General features: G+C 36.3%; 3 protein-coding genes across 3 annotated transcripts; all 3 read right to left on the reverse strand.

The window, feature by feature from the left end:
* Positions 1-2,768: 2,768 nt before the first annotated feature.
* LOC129789377 (zinc finger protein 184-like) lies at positions 2,769-6,161 on the reverse strand. The gene is made up of 5 exons (XM_055826168.1): positions 5,796-6,161; positions 5,480-5,662; positions 5,202-5,412; positions 3,099-3,868; positions 2,769-2,990 (listed from the first exon to the last, which is right to left on the reverse strand). Exons 1-5 carry the CDS (start codon positions 5,931-5,933, stop codon positions 2,841-2,843), a joined length of 1,452 nt encoding a protein of 483 aa, XP_055682143.1. The 5' UTR covers positions 5,934-6,161; the 3' UTR covers positions 2,769-2,840.
* A 6-nt stretch (positions 6,162-6,167) lies between these two features.
* On the reverse strand, positions 6,168-11,284 carry LOC129789243 (zinc finger protein 761-like). The gene is made up of 9 exons (XM_055825893.1): positions 11,087-11,284; positions 10,816-11,004; positions 10,562-10,730; positions 9,567-10,497; positions 8,743-8,875; positions 8,008-8,196; positions 7,768-7,945; positions 6,300-7,275; positions 6,168-6,228 (listed from the first exon to the last, which is right to left on the reverse strand). The coding sequence occupies exons 1-9, from the start codon at positions 11,213-11,215 to the stop codon at positions 6,168-6,170; spliced, it is 2,955 nt and encodes a 984-aa protein (XP_055681868.1). The 5' UTR covers positions 11,216-11,284.
* Positions 11,285-13,268: 1,984 nt separating this feature from the next.
* On the reverse strand, positions 13,269-15,346 carry LOC129789388 (zinc finger protein weckle-like). Its single transcript, XM_055826185.1, has 5 exons — positions 15,135-15,346; positions 14,714-14,905; positions 14,514-14,652; positions 13,502-14,453; positions 13,269-13,440 (listed from the first exon to the last, which is right to left on the reverse strand). The coding sequence occupies exons 1-5, from the start codon at positions 15,261-15,263 to the stop codon at positions 13,401-13,403; spliced, it is 1,452 nt and encodes a 483-aa protein (XP_055682160.1). The 5' UTR covers positions 15,264-15,346; the 3' UTR covers positions 13,269-13,400.
* Positions 15,347-15,433: the final 87 nt, after the last annotated feature.

A 15,433-nucleotide genomic window follows, 5' to 3' on the forward strand; every position in this document is an offset into this window, starting at 1 on the left:
AGTGGAATTGTGCAAACTGATCCCTTATTTTGATCGGAAGAACCTGCTGCCTCACTAAAAGTACTGATTTCTCGGGGTTGGGCATCCCCCTGACGTCAAGAAATAATCACAAATCTCAACATCTACAACACGGCTCGCTCTATCCCTCTTATTGTTGACTAATCTGTAGAGATATTTCCTATATTTCTTGAATCGAGGAAATCTATTCAAAGGTTAAATAGAAAACTAGTTTCTTCTTAGTTTTACGTACTAAACCTGCATAGACCATTACGCCAAAAATTAACTTAAAAAAATACGAAGCTTTTTTTAAATAATTAGGAAATTGTGGATAAAAAGGAATTCCTAAGTTCTCAACTAACAAGTGAATGGTTTATATCTCCAACTGTTTGGTGAATTCTTTTCATCGAAATAGACTGGTAAATGGTTTCCTTAACTCTTTAAGGATTTTGCGGGCCAAAGTGACCAAATCAGCTTGAATTAAAATCTATTGAACATTTCGTGATAAATTCTACATCTGTAATATAGGGGAGTTTCATTACTTCAAGATCGTGGAAAGAAAACTTGGAAAAATATTTTCATTTCAGAGAAAATGAAGATCAAACTTTTGAGGTTAGAAACCTCGATCTTACAAGTGTTAAAATCGACGGAATATTCTTTAAACCAATTGAAAGGTTTTTTTGCCAAATTAACTAGTGAAGGGTTTTTCCAACAAACTGGTTAACTGATTTTCTTGTTTTTCTGGTCGTCACACACAAGGCATAGGTTTCACTCGTCCAATAAAATACGCTTACTTCTCAAAGCTTTCAAACTTTATCCAGGCCTTCCTCAGTGGCTGCTGAACATTAAGGGGTTGAATTCGCTTGAAGTTTTTGCAGTTTGAGTGAAATTCCGCAGTTATGGTGCTATGCAGGAAAAGAATGTCAAGAGAAAATGATCATGACATTTTTTCCTGACATTTTTTGTCATTCCCTCTCACTCCCACTAATGTATTTTCCTATCTTTCGTCTTTCTCTGACGCATGCTTCCGACATTTTCATCATTCTTTTCTGTGCACTCAACATGTTTTTCATTTCGTATTATTTTCTCAGTATTTGGGGATATTTTTCCATGAAAAAGTGAAAATGGGCTTTGCTGAAGTGTTCTCAGTGTCAGGAAAGCCGTGAAAAGTGGAAATTTATGGTCATTTAGCGGCCAAATATGTGAAAATGCGCGAAGTGAAAAATCAAAACATTCTTTCCCTGACCAATTTTTACGGGATATTTTTCTGTATTTTCACGACACAAATCACTTCCTGCAGGTTTTTTGGACTTTCCCACAGGTCATCTGCAACACGGAAGGTCTGTGTGGGGGCAGGAAAATGCTTCCTGGGTGGTGGAATCCCACCTGAACGCGGAAAAACTTTGTCCGGGAGTGAATGTTTTGCTGTCGAACTTCACTGTTTTCACTTATTTGGCCAATAAATACCCACGATTTTCCACTTTTCACACTTTCACATACACTAAGAACACTTCCACAAGTCGCTTTTCACTTTTCCCGAGCTAAAATATCACAATTTACAGAGAAAATTGCAGAAAACTAACAAATACGTTGACTTCACAAGAGCTGGAAAAAGAATGACAGAAAAAAACATGTTCCTGCGACATTCTTTTTCAAGCTCTTGCGTAGTCAACACGTTTCTTATTTTTCGTCAATTTTCTCTGTGAATTGTGATATTTTAGCTCGGGAAAAGTGAAAAGCGACTTGTGGAAGTGTTCTAAGTGCCTGTGAAAGTGTGAAAAGTGGAAAATCGTGGGTATTTATCGGCTAAATAAGTGAAAACAGTGAAGTTCGACAGCAAAACATTCACTCCCGGACAAAGTTTTTTCCGCGTTCAGGTGGGATTCCACCACCTAGGAAGCATTTCCCTGACTCCAAGCCGACCTTCCCTATGCAGATGACCTGTAGGAAGGTCCAAAAAACCTGCAGGAAGTGATTTGTGTGGTGAAAATCCGAAAAAGAATCTCGTAAAAATTGGTCAGGGAAAGAATGTTTTGATTTTTACTTCGTACATTTTCACATATTTGGCCCATAAATGACGGTAATTTTCCATTTTTCACTGTTTTCCTGGCCCTGTGGACTCTTTAGCTAAGAATTTTCCACTTTTCTTTGAGGAAAATACCCCCAAATGTTGGGAAAATTCAAGGAAATAAAAACATGTTGTGCTCAAGAAAAAAAGCATGCCATGAAAAAAAAAATGTCGTCACCATGCGTGGGAGAAAGACGAAAGATAGGAAAATACATTAGTGGGAGTGAGAGAGAATGAAAAAAAATGTCAGGAAAAAATGTCATGATCAGTTTTTATTGACATTCTTTTCCTGCATAGCACCATTAATCATTCCAATGGTTTAACCCTTTTGCGTCTAACGTGAAACATAAAAACATTGAAACATACGCTCTTTTATTACGATAATTATTCTATGAATGCTCTCAGAAGACTTTTCTTAGTCAGAGCGTCTTCTTTGGCCTTTTTTTGCTTGAATTTGATGCTTTTCTAACTTGAAAAAACAATTAAATTCATAAGTAATTGGAATAATAAAATGTTTCACGTTTGGGTCAGCGTATGACGCAAAAAACGCGAAAGAGTTAAGTTAATCTGGTTCTACTTTTGGCGACTACTCAGAGAGTTATGTAATAAACACTACGCACAATCTGCGTCGAAAGCTCCGAAAAATGTAGTTTTAATCGTTGGATTAAGGCAAAGGAGTTTTCCTCCTACAAACCCTTAAACATTTTTTTTAAATTTTTATTTAATTTTATTATAGTTCCTGCTTATTGATTTTTTTTGAATGTGTTGCTGGCTATCACTCCGCCTTTACAGCCGATGCAACTGCTTCTACCTGAAAAGGATGATTCTTCTTCTGATGTCCTTCCAAGTTTATTTTGCTGGTATACGCACTGTCGCAATATTGGCATGGATAAGGTTTATAGCCGGTATGCTGATGCAGATGGTACTGTTGTGGATTTTAAAGAAAATAAATTAATTAGAATGGTTGCAATTATTTAAAAAAAAATTTCTAGAGGCTGTTTCGAATAACGGAGCGGATCTATCTTTTTTTTACCTTTAGAGCTGTTGGACGCTTGAATGTCCTGCTGCAGTATTTGCATTTGTACTTTTTCTCATCCGTGTGAACTAACAGATGAAACCGAAGACTCCGCTTCGTGTTGGCCAAGACATCGCAATGAGGACATTTGAATTTTGTATCCGTATGAATTTCTTCGTGTATTTTCATGTTAGCTGCAGTCTTGAACTTCCTGGGGCAATAGGCACACTGGAATGGCCAATCATCCCCATGAATTTTACAATGTTCCGAGAGATTGCCTTTTGTACCAAAAGTCTTCCCGCAAATGTCACAAATAAATTTCTTCTCGTTCTTGTGAATTGTATTAATGTGAATTTTCAAGCTACTCTTTGCGCTGAATTTTGCTAGACAAGATTCACAATGAAATAGTTTCTTTTCCTCCTCGGGCAGATGAGACTTTTGGTGAGAGATCAAAAGTTGGCGTGCTACAAATTTCTTTGGACATTCGGTACACTGATGAATTGCCAATTCCTGCAGTTCTGAATGTTTTGCCATCATGTGTTGTTGGAAGCCTATAAGACTTACGTAGGATTTTTGGCAAATTTTGCATGTCTCTCTAAAATTAGACTTGAGAACTTTTTTCTTTCTCTTTCTCGTCTTCTTTGCTACTTTGGAAGGTGAAGTTTTCTTAAACTGCCGCCGATCATGTTTTATCGCTGGTTGGTCATCTTGTTCACCTTCTAAGAACTCCTCTTTCAGCCATGTCGTGTTTGATGGGTTCGATAAAGCAACAGATTCTGACTCATCCACTACAGTAAAAAATGCAAAGATAAAAATTAAATATAGCATGGATGGAACAGTATAAAGCGAAAGAACGGTAAGTAAAACTTACGGGCTGTGATTCTTTCTTTGCAATTGAAATGTGAAATTGACGGAAAATTGGGGATAGGCAAATTTTGAGGAAGGTTTTCTCGCGCATCGAATCACAGCCAACGCTCAGAAATTTTGTGAAAAACCTTAATCTTGGGCGTTGGCTGTGATTCGGTACGCGAGAAAACCTTCCTCAAAATTTGCCTATCCCCAATTTTCCGTCAATTTCACATTTCAATTGCAAAGAAAGAATCACAGCCCGTAAGTTTTACTTACCGTTCTTTCGCTTTATACAGTTTCATCCATGCTATATTTAATTTTTATCTTTGCAGTTTATATATATTTATCTTTGCATTTTTATATGTATATATCTATGCATTTATAAATATTTTACTTTACTTTTTTATGTGTATATATATATATATGGACTTATGCAACTCAAGATATGACATGTTAACTTTAAAACGCGATATCTCCGGAACGGTTACATAGAAATTCTTCATTTTTGGCATGGTGATAGATATTATAGTCAACTATAACATATCAAAATATGAAGCAATTCTATAAAGCTGTGCTCGAGATATTCATCGAAAACTAATCGAAAATTTTGTTTTTGATTTTTGACCCCCTAGCGGTCACTTTTGAAACTTCGGATGTTTTAGGAAGTTGTAGAGTTTGTTGAGAGCTTTCATTTGACCCCGGGTTGATCAAAATCGGTCAAGCCGTTTTCGAGTTATGGTCGATTTTCGATGAAAAATTGTGGCGGCCATATTGACTAAACGGCTTAACCGATTTTCGAAAATGAGGTATCGTCTGCAGTAAATCTTGATGGCCCCTACAACATATAAAAATTTCAGACCTCTAGCTATAATAGGGGCTGAGATATAACGAAAACAAAATTTTGAGGTTATTCAAAATGGCGGACGCGGGGGTGGGTGGTTTGATTTGACGTCATAATCGGATGTCTTCCATCCGATATATGAACTTTGCCGTTGACCGCAAGTCTCTATCTATTACCGTTCTCTTGTAATTTAACAAAAGGTTCCGGACGGACAGCCGGCCGGCCGGACGGAAAAATTTTTGGCGCCACCATTTTTTGGGATGTAGGGACCCTAATTCGTGCTCATCCCAAGTTTGAGCCCGATCTGACAACTTTGCTTTTTTGAGTGTACACAGAAGCTGTGCTTCTTTGAAGAAAGAATCACAGCTAAAAGAGGTTGTTTTCAATTGATAGAGCGTGGAAATGATTAAAAAGAAAATAGCATCACCTACCGTATTCATTCTGTTCATAGATTGCTTCTTCATAATCTTCTTCATCTTCATTGTCAATTAATTCAATTACTTCCTCAATTTCTTCCAACTTTATTTTAACATTTTTGAGGGTATCTGAATAATGGTCTGAGGTACTATTGTTTCTCCACGTCTTCTTATCTGTCTCCTCTTCAGACTCATCCAGATGTAGCATCAATTGTGAACTGAGTTCCTTTTGAAAGAAAAATTTTTTAACTAACAAATAAATCAAGATTTCACATAAAAACCCATAAACTTACATCCTCTTCGTTGTCAAATCCATATTTTGAGCGTATTGTTTGAATATTGGTGGAATTTTCATTGATAACCAATTCATTGAACATTGCATCAACCCTCAAACAATGATCCCTGAATTTCTGCACCTTATTCAGAAAAGCATAACATTCGCTACACATTGATCTTACCCTACTGAACGGTAAGAGCTGAAAAAAAAATATTTTTTTTCATTTCCACAATAAACAATTTTTTAAAAATTAAGTTTAATTATTTTTTTTTAATTTACAAAAGGGCTGTTTGAAAAGAAAAATCGTGAAAAAAATTAGATAAGTTTCTCACCACAATTGAAAAGTATTCTTTTACAATTTCCATTTGTTCCTCAATTGATTCCATTTTATACACATTGCCCAACTCTGAGGAATCACATTTTGCACAAAATCTACACCAATTTTGCCAAGATTCATTCATTTTTATCATAATTTTTGAAGAAAACAATAAAATAACTCCAACTTCCAGCCGATTTTGACAGATTGAATTGGTGTGACATTTGAAAGGTTTACACAAGGAATTGCATTTGACTGTTTAATAGATTTGTATTTTATAATCATGAAAAAATTTTCTATAATTAAAATCTTAAATTAAAATAAATCATAATGGTAGCTAAATTAAGGCTAATGTGTAGATGAGGTTTGGCCTTAAAAGTCAGAAGAATTAATAGAGATGATCTACATGCAGTTCTATGGTTTCCTCCAAATATTCCGGAGTTTCGAGCCTGAAAGGAAATAATATTGGATTATGCTGAATTTCTCCTTAGAAGTGTGGACTAGTCTCTATTTAACTTACATTGTCTGCAACTCCTCGAGCTTTGGAAGTTTAGTGACCTGTTGCTGCTGCCCGGACGCAACAAAGGCCTCCCATTCATCTGGATGCTTCTTCTTTTGGTGCCCTTTGCAGTTGACATTATTCGTGAAGGATTTTTCGCAGAAAAGACATTTGTAGGGTCTCTGACCCGTGTGCTGAAGTAGGTGGTGCTTAAGCGCCGCCGGACGTTTAAATTCATGCCCGCAGTAGTTGCATTTGTACTTCCGCTCGTCCGAATGAACGGCTTTGTGGAGCCGGAGGTTGCGCTTTGTATTCAGCATAAGCCCACAGTGGGGGCATTCGTATTTGGTGTCTGTGTGAATTTCCTCATGTCGCCTCTTATCGGGCAGGAATTTGAATTTCTTCCCGCAATACGAACATTCGTACGGATAGTCATCGGAATGCACAAGGCGGTGCTGCATGAGGGCCCCCTTTGTGTTGCACGACTTCCCACAGACGTCACACACGAAGAGTGTCTTCTTCTCGTGAAAGCTGTCAATGTGCGTCTTCAGTGTACTCTTTGCTGTGAATTTCTTCTCACAGAATTCACAGCTGTAAATTAGCTTCTCCTCAGGGGACAGATGCGTCATTTGGTGCTTCCTCCATGAGCGTCTCGAAATAAACTCCTTCGGGCATTGGGGGCAGGCATAGGTTTCCTGATCGTCCGTTGGATGCTTTGTTATCATGTGATTTGTCAGTCCGCTGTAGCTGATGAAGACTTTGTAGCAAATCTTGCAGACCTTCTCACGAATTGCCTTGAATGGCTTTACTTCTTTCTTTTTGCGCTTCCGCGGAGATTTCTTCACAACAGGCTTTTCCTCCTCCACCACCTCATCAACTTCCTCTGCTTCATCCACCTCTACCAATGTTTCCATTTCATCTTCACTCTCCTTCTCAATTTTCATTTTTTTCTCATTCGGCATGGAATTTTCTAATTGAGGAGATTTTGTTCTTTCAACTGGTGTTAAATTCATTGAAGAAAATATGTAGGTAAATTAATGGTTTGTCTTAAATACAGAGCAACTTGAAGTTTGTATAATTTTCTTCCCGAGACGGTTTGATATGTTCTCGGAAAGTGCCATAAGTGCCTGGAAGTTGTGCAGGATAACTGTCCATTGCATCAGGAAGTTTCTAAGGGACCTTAGGAACTTCCTTTTCAACACCCGACTGATCCTTGTTGTCATCTTCAGGACTAAATATGAGTATAAAAACGCATCATGCAATTCCAAAGGGGACTTACTAAATGGACAGATTTGGATCCAAAGATGAAATCAAGGATCAGTCGGGTGTTGAAAGGGATGTTCCTAAGATACCTTACAAACTTCCTGATGCAATGGGCAGGATGAATATACAACTTTTAGCCACTTTTTGCACTTTCCGGGAAGAAAAGTGTATTCAAAAAGTGTACAAACTTCAAGTCGTTATACAGTTTATGCAAAAAAAAACTTACGTTTCACTGGAACAGGATCAGCTTTCACGTCAATTTCTTCCGCTTCAAGTTGATCTCGACTCACAACAACAATTTCCTGATAAATCACCTCATCGGGATTATTGTATTCCTTTGCCATGACGGTATCAACGTCTGATTCCTCATTTAATGGCTGGGAATAGAGGTTGTTGAGGGTCGTCTAGAAGAGGCATTATAATCAGAAATCTTTCTCTTGTTATAATCTTTTCTTTTAATACTTACGAGATCTTCACTATCAAATCCAAATTTTGCACGAAGTGCCTGAATTTCAACATCAGTCATGTTTCTATACCGCATTAATTCACTAAACATATGCTCCACCTTCACGCAATTATCCCGGAAATGATCAACTCTTTCTAGGAAGGCCGAACAATCATTGCAAATGTACTGAATCTCATCGAAGGGTAGAAGCTGTAAAAAAATGTTTTTTTAATGAATGGGATAAAAACTCAATTCTTTTAAATAAATTAGAATTAAAACATTTTACAACATTTACAAAAAAAAAAAATGACAGACTATTGGTGACGTCATTATTTGCATTTTTGGAAGAATTTTTTCCTGGTTTTCCCAAATTTTTTCTGAGCTTGATTTCCTTCGTCCCGGTTTATTTTCTCGAGAAGAGTTTCCCAACAGGAACCGATAAAACTTCTTCATAAGGGTTCAACAAGTGTTTAATTTATGGGTTAAAATTTTTTGGAGGCAAAATTAGTTTTTGAGGTGCGTTGAAACTGATAAATCAAATAAACAATTGAAAGGTTTCGCTATATTTCTCCTGTTTCTCATATCGTCCTTCTAAATGTAACCTTGAAGATCCATAAACTAGTCCTATATCTCCCTATTCCCAAGGACCTTTTGTCTTTAACTAAAATCTCATTCTATACTTTTGCTTTGAACTAATAAGGAATTATTACAAGAGCCACAACAAACTTGATTGAGGAAAGTCACAAAACTTCTTACCGTTATCAAAAAGTACTCCTTGACAATATTTATTTTATCCCCAACCAATTCTAAATCTTGAATTGTTCCATCTTCATTGGTGTAATCTTGCCGCGCACAGAATCTGCACCAATTTTGCCAATGTTCCAGCATTTTTCACTGATTTTCTATTATTGTTGTCGACACAAACTTTTTTCACGCTTTTTGACACTTGATTGGAAACCATTCAACAGTGAATGGTTATTGATGAAAACAAAGACATTTGTAGTGTTTACAAGGGAGAAATGATCAAATTCAAATCAAACCGATATTTTTTCATGGGGGAAATTCAATAGAAATTCTGGGAAATTAGCAAAGTTTATGAAAATTATGTGAAATTTGTGCAAAGAGAAATCCCCCGGAAGGAAGTTCAACTTGGAGAGTAGAATCAGGAGAGAACAGTCCCCAGGATAAGGATAAGTAAGACGACTGAATAAAACCAACTGCTGCGGGGCAAAAGTTCTGCCTGAAATTGCTGTGATTTTCCTTGGAAAAGCGGGAACTCTGCTTTGATAAACAACGAAAGCTTGCAAATAAATAAAGATTCCAATTAAATAGGAAAGAAATACATAAGCTTTTGCTCTTAACTGCTGCATCCTCAGAGGTAGGAACGCCTAACAACTCCTAATAATTTCCTGATGAGTGAGTATTACTGAGGAGAATAAAAAGATTCTTTATGCCTTCTTCAATTTTCTTATTTATTTTCACCTGCATCATAAATTGGTACTGCAACCCTGAAAATATTAATAAATTGTTAAATGATTAACCACCACATATCATCACCGTAGTCAGTAAAGGAAACTTACTTGGATTGCAAATCTTCCAGTCTGGGAAGATGTGTAACTCTCTGTTGTTGTCCTGTTGCTTCCAAAGCAGCCAGTTCCAGTGGATGATCCTTCTTTTTGTGACTTCGACAATTGGAATTGTTTGAAAAGGTTTTATCGCAAAAGGGGCACTCATACGGACGCTGACCAGTGTGCAGGAACAGGTGATCCTTCAGAGTCTTTGCACGTTTGTATTCATTGCCACAGTAGTTGCATTTGTAGTTCTTCTTATCCGAATGAACCACCATGTGTAGCCGTAGTGTTCTCCTTGTTTTCAATTTAATCCCACAATAGGAACACTCATGTTTGATGTCAGCGTGAATTTCCTCATGTCGCTTCTTGGCGGATGTATTCTTGAATTGTTTCGGACAGAAGGAGCAGTGAAACGGATGCTCATCCGTGTGAACAACACGATGCTCATAAAGGCCACCTTTTGTGTTGAAAGACTTTCCGCATTCTTCGCAAATGAATAACTTATCCTTCGTATGGATGGAATTGATGTGAATTTTCAAATTACTCTTCTTACTGAATTTTTTTCCGCAGTGCGAACAACTAAAGATGAGCCTCTCCTCATCTGGTAAATGTGAAATTTCGTGCATCTTCAAATTTGTTTTTGAAACAAATCTCTTGGGGCATTTTGAGCAAACAAGTGGCATTTCATTTTTACGATGTATCGCCAATATGTGATTTTTTAGTCCCATAAGCCGGGTGAATTTCTTCGAACAAATTTTACATTCTCGCTCTGCTGCTTTTCTTCCTCTCTTTTTCTGCTCTTTCGGAGGCAATTTCTCTGTGGATGGTTCCTCTTCACTACCTTCATTCTCAAAACTTTTCTCCTTGGCTTTGACTTTTCTAAATGCAGTCAATCTCTGAGGTTTTCTTGAAGGTATTGTTGATTTTCTCGGTCGTCCACCTAGGAAAATAAGAGAATTGTATTTAATAGCTTGTAAACAATATTTGATTTATTGAACACCTACGTTTTCCACGAACAACATTTAATTCTTCACTCGGTTCCTCTTTAACTACTTCAGAAACTTCCGTTGTATCATGATAGTCCGTATCAAGAGGATCTGAGGAATAATCAGGTACAGGGATATCTTTTTTCTCTTCTTCATTCAGTTCTTGTGATAAATGGGTGATGAATTTCTATTAAAAAAAAAACTATCATTTATCAGAGAATTTCCTCTATTTCTCATTAATTATTAGTTTAGTAATTTTGTGGTTGTAGTACCTCTTCGGTATCAACTCCAAATTTATAGCGAATGGCTTGAAGATCATCATCTGAAAAGTCCTTTTTGAGCAACAATTCATTGAACATTTGATCCACTTTCGTGCAATGTTTTCTGAAGTCATCCACCTTCATCAGAAAAGTTGAGCAATCACTGCAAATTGATATGTAGACCCCATCCAAGGGGAGAACCTACATTAAAAATTAAAATTTAAAAATTGTAAATACAAAAATCTAATTTGAGTAATAGAATGCAATTAAGAATTAATCTCACCGATATTAGAAAGTATTTTTTAACAATTTCCAATTGTTCTCTTATTGATTCAATTTTATAAATAATGTCCTCATTTTTGAAATCGTCCTTCCCACATAATCTACACCAATTTTGCCAATTTGCTAACATTTTTTTTTTAATAAATATTCATTTTGCTTCGGACACAAAGTTAGAATTCTGACACGGCTAACAATTGATATGTTTAGCATAAAAGACCTCTAAAAAAACATTTCATCTAAGCTGTTAACAAGCTTATGATAAATTCGGTGATGTCTTTCAAACGTTTTTAGTATTTGTGATTTTACAAATAATTTTTAGAAAAAATCAAATATTCTTTTACTTTGTTGAAGTCCATTTAGATGCATCCCAAATTGCAGACAGTTTCCAGCTTTCTTTAGAGTTTCATGTAAAAGCATGTAATCCTCGTAATCCTAAATGTTCTGCTTACCTGATGAAGTAAAAAAAAAAGCCTTCGAAACGTCGTGAAAGCGTCATATTCAGCTATTGTATTATCGGAATTGTTGAAGATAGAATAAGATTATTGAGAAATTTAAAGGTTTAGACCTATATCAAATCATAGTGGGCGTATTTGTGAAATAGAAAAGAAGTAATTTGTAGTGACAACAAAAGGACAGAAAATAGCATAAAATATGTAGCTTTAACGGGGAAAAGAGGATACGAAAAATGTCTTTAGATTCAAAAGTTGTATGAAAAAAATGTAATTTTGTCTTGTTTTCAATTTTAAATAAGAACCTTTAAGATTTAGCAAGTAGCCTTTTTATCCGTGAACCCTCAGATATGGAACATAAAAAGAATTGGCTATTTGAAAAAGGAATGAAGGGAGATAAAAAGCGGATAGCGAATAGCGACTGTTCAGTTGGATCGCTCGGCGCAGTTGGACGTATTTTTGTGGCGCTCTTGAATTTTGTTAGTGATGGCTCGTGAATTATCGAAAAAAGGGCAACCCGTGAAATGTGATTCGGAGATTTCTCAACTGAAGGAGTTCTTTGAAAGGAGATTTGATCGAGTGGACAAATATACGGAGAAAATGGAAACAATTTTTTCGTCATTCTCAAAGGAACTCACTGGACTGAAGGAAGAAAATGATGCGTTGAAAGCTAAGATCATCTCTCTGGAGGATCGTTTGAGTGATGTGGACCCAGAACCTTGTGACTTGAATGCAATTGTGATAGATGGTATACCCAATGTCAACGAAAAACGCAAGTTTGCTCAAGCTGAGTGTACCTTGAAGGAAATTGGAATTTCTGTGGATCAAGGTGATTTGGATCAAGTTACCATCATTAAGAAAAAAATAGTGGCAAAAAATCAATCTGGTTCCAAAGAGCGGGACGCTGCTGATAATCCAGGAAAAAATTGTGTCATGATTGTGCGTTTTGCTTCGAGGCGGACAAGAGAGATTGCAATGCAACACTGGAGAAATCGAAAAAGGTCTGGATCAACGGCAATTGAGTTTGGGGGAATACCAGTCGAGTTGAGCGTGAGTGAGAGATTGAGCAAATCCCGTAGGGAGCTGTTCAATAAAGCAAGAGAGGCTGCTACGAAAAAAGGCTGGGCTTTTGCGTGGCACCAACAAGGTCGAATTCTGCTGCGTAAGAGGGGAAGAGGTACCGTTTTTGCAATTGATTCTCATCAAGATCTAAAAAAATTCATTGATTGTAACTAAATTGTTTCCAATTGTTAATAATTTTTGCATGACTTATTAGTAAATATTTTTATAAATTCTTGGCAATGCGGATCTTTGAGAGATTTCTTTAGTTTAAATTTGATAAAAAGTCAAGTGAATTTGTATGAATTTGAATTTAAATTACGCGTTGGGTGATCAACTGGGCTCCGAGGTGGCGACACAGCTTTTAGCTCTGCCACTTTGATCCCGAGTTCCTTCTACATTCTGTTTGTAAAAAATTGAAATATTTTGTAAATTTATGTATGTATGAGGAATAAGGTGAATAAATATACTCTATATAAATAAAAGATTCCCTCATCTCCTGTCATTAATTTGCATCCTCACGCCACCCACCTAGACGAAAATGATTTGCGATCACTAACAGGGATTATAGGTCGTACACCGCGTGCTCCCACACATTTCAAAGGTTTCCATGAACAATTTTTAGACAGTTGAGTTTATTTTTGTTGAAGCTTTGAAGATTGAAATCTTTGAATATTTCTTTCTTAAAACTTTTATTTTAGGCAAATATTGGGTCCTACTCTGCGACCAAGAAATCTTTGAAATTTCAAGAATTTTTACTGAAATTTTAGTGGTTTCAACGATTCCTTGATCGCTGAATACGATCCATTAACTTGGAATAACAGCTTCCGCGATAGACGTTGCGAGCCTGAAAATAAATGATTTCTTTTTAACTGAAAAGTACTTTCCAAATTATTGTGTTTACTCACTTTGATTGCAAATCGTGTAATTTGGGAAGATTTGTGATACTCTGTTGTCCGGATGCTTCAAGAGCTGCCAATTCAACAGGATGCTCCTTCTTTTTGTGACTTCGGCAATTTGAGCCCGTAGTGAAGGTTTTATCGCAGAAAGGACATTCATACGGACGTTGCCCGGTGTGCAGAAGAAGATGATCTTTTAGAGTTTTTGCACGTTTGTAGTCATTTCCGCAGTAGTTGCATTTGTATTTCCTCTTGTCCGAATGCACCACCATGTGAAGTCTGAGAGTTCGCTTTGTGTTGAGCTTGAGGCCACACGTGGGGCACTCAAATTTAGTATCTGTGTGTGTTTCTTCGTGGAGTTTCTTTGCGGGGAGATTTTTGAATTTCTTCGGGCAGTAGGAGCAGTGAAAGGGATATTCGTTGCTATGGACAATCCGGTGCTCATTGAGGGCTGTTTTCGTCTTAAAGGATTTCCCGCAGTCTTCGCATATGAAAAACTTCTCATTTGTGTGCACAGATTTCAGATGGACCTTTACACTTCCTTTCGTTGAGAATTTCTTATCACACAGTGGACAGACGGATGTGAGGCGTTCATCGTCGGGTAAATGCGATCTTTCGTGCATTTTTAAACTAGAAACCTTCACAAATCTCTTTGGGCATTTTGAGCAAACGTAGGGCATCTCACTTTGGCGGTGAACAATCATCAAATGGTTTTTGAGACTGTCGAAACGCGTAAAGGTCTTTGCACAGATCTTGCAGACTTTTTCAAGAGGTTTCCTGCCTCTTTTCTTCTTTTTCTCTGGCCATTCTGGCAGTTGGATCTCAGATTCGTCATTGGAAGACTCTTTTAGATTCTCTTCTTCTTTATTAGGCTTATCTGGTGCATTGGTTGATTCATTTAATCTCTTTTCAAGCTTAACTTTATTCAAAGGAAGTTTGCTCAATTTTCTAGGACGTCCTCCTGGAAGATTTAACTATTAAATACAAGTTTTAAAAGGATTAAACAACAAACAAAACGTACGTCTCCTTCGTAAAGGAACATCATTTTGTTCTTCCTTCACAACAGCGTCATCAACAAATGACGTTTCGAGTGGATCCGAGAATTCTTCATCAGGTACAAGGATATTTTCTTTCTTCTCTTCTAGGCCAGGGTTGAATTTCTGCAAATGAAATTTTGGTACAAAATATTCTATAAATCTTCGCAAGTTGTATGCCTATTACGATTTCTTCGCTATCAACTCCAAACTTAATGCGAATTGCTTGAAGATCTTCATCTGAATGATTTCTAATGATCAGCAATTCATTAAACATTTGATCAACCTTCACACATTGATTTCGAAAGCTGTCTGCTTTCGCTAAAAATGTTGAACAATCGTCACAAATTGATAATTGTGTCTCATCAACAAATTGAAGCTGAAAAACAATAAAAAAGTAATAAATTAGTTATTACAAATTATAATCTTGTGACAATAAGCTGGACATCTCAGAACATTTTTAAGGATTCATTTAATTTTTTAAAATAAACTTTTTTCAATAAGAATCTTTTTCTTTTTAGTTAGACATTAATTCTATAAGAACATAACGGTTTTTAAGTCACAGAAATTAAATTAAAAATTTTAAAAACAAATAAAAAAATTCTTACCGAAATCATGAAGATTCTATTGACAATATCAAATTGATTTTTAATAATTTCTTTTTTATAGGATGTAGTTGCAGCTACACAGTCTTTTCTTGCACACAAACGACACCAATTTTTCCAATTTTCCAGCATTTTACAACTTTTTACTTATTTATTATTGTTTGTAGAGAAGCACTGACATGAACACTTTTAGAGAAAACATTTCAATTGTTTGTACGTTTAAACCTTCTAACAGTCCATAACGGTAAAAGTTTAAAAACATTTTTATCAAAAATTGTTATATTTCTGTTTACAGAAAAGGC

Source organism: Lutzomyia longipalpis, chromosome 2, assembly GCF_024334085.1.
Source record: "Lutzomyia longipalpis isolate SR_M1_2022 chromosome 2, ASM2433408v1".
NCBI classification, from domain to species: Eukaryota; Metazoa; Arthropoda; class Insecta; order Diptera; family Psychodidae; genus Lutzomyia; species Lutzomyia longipalpis.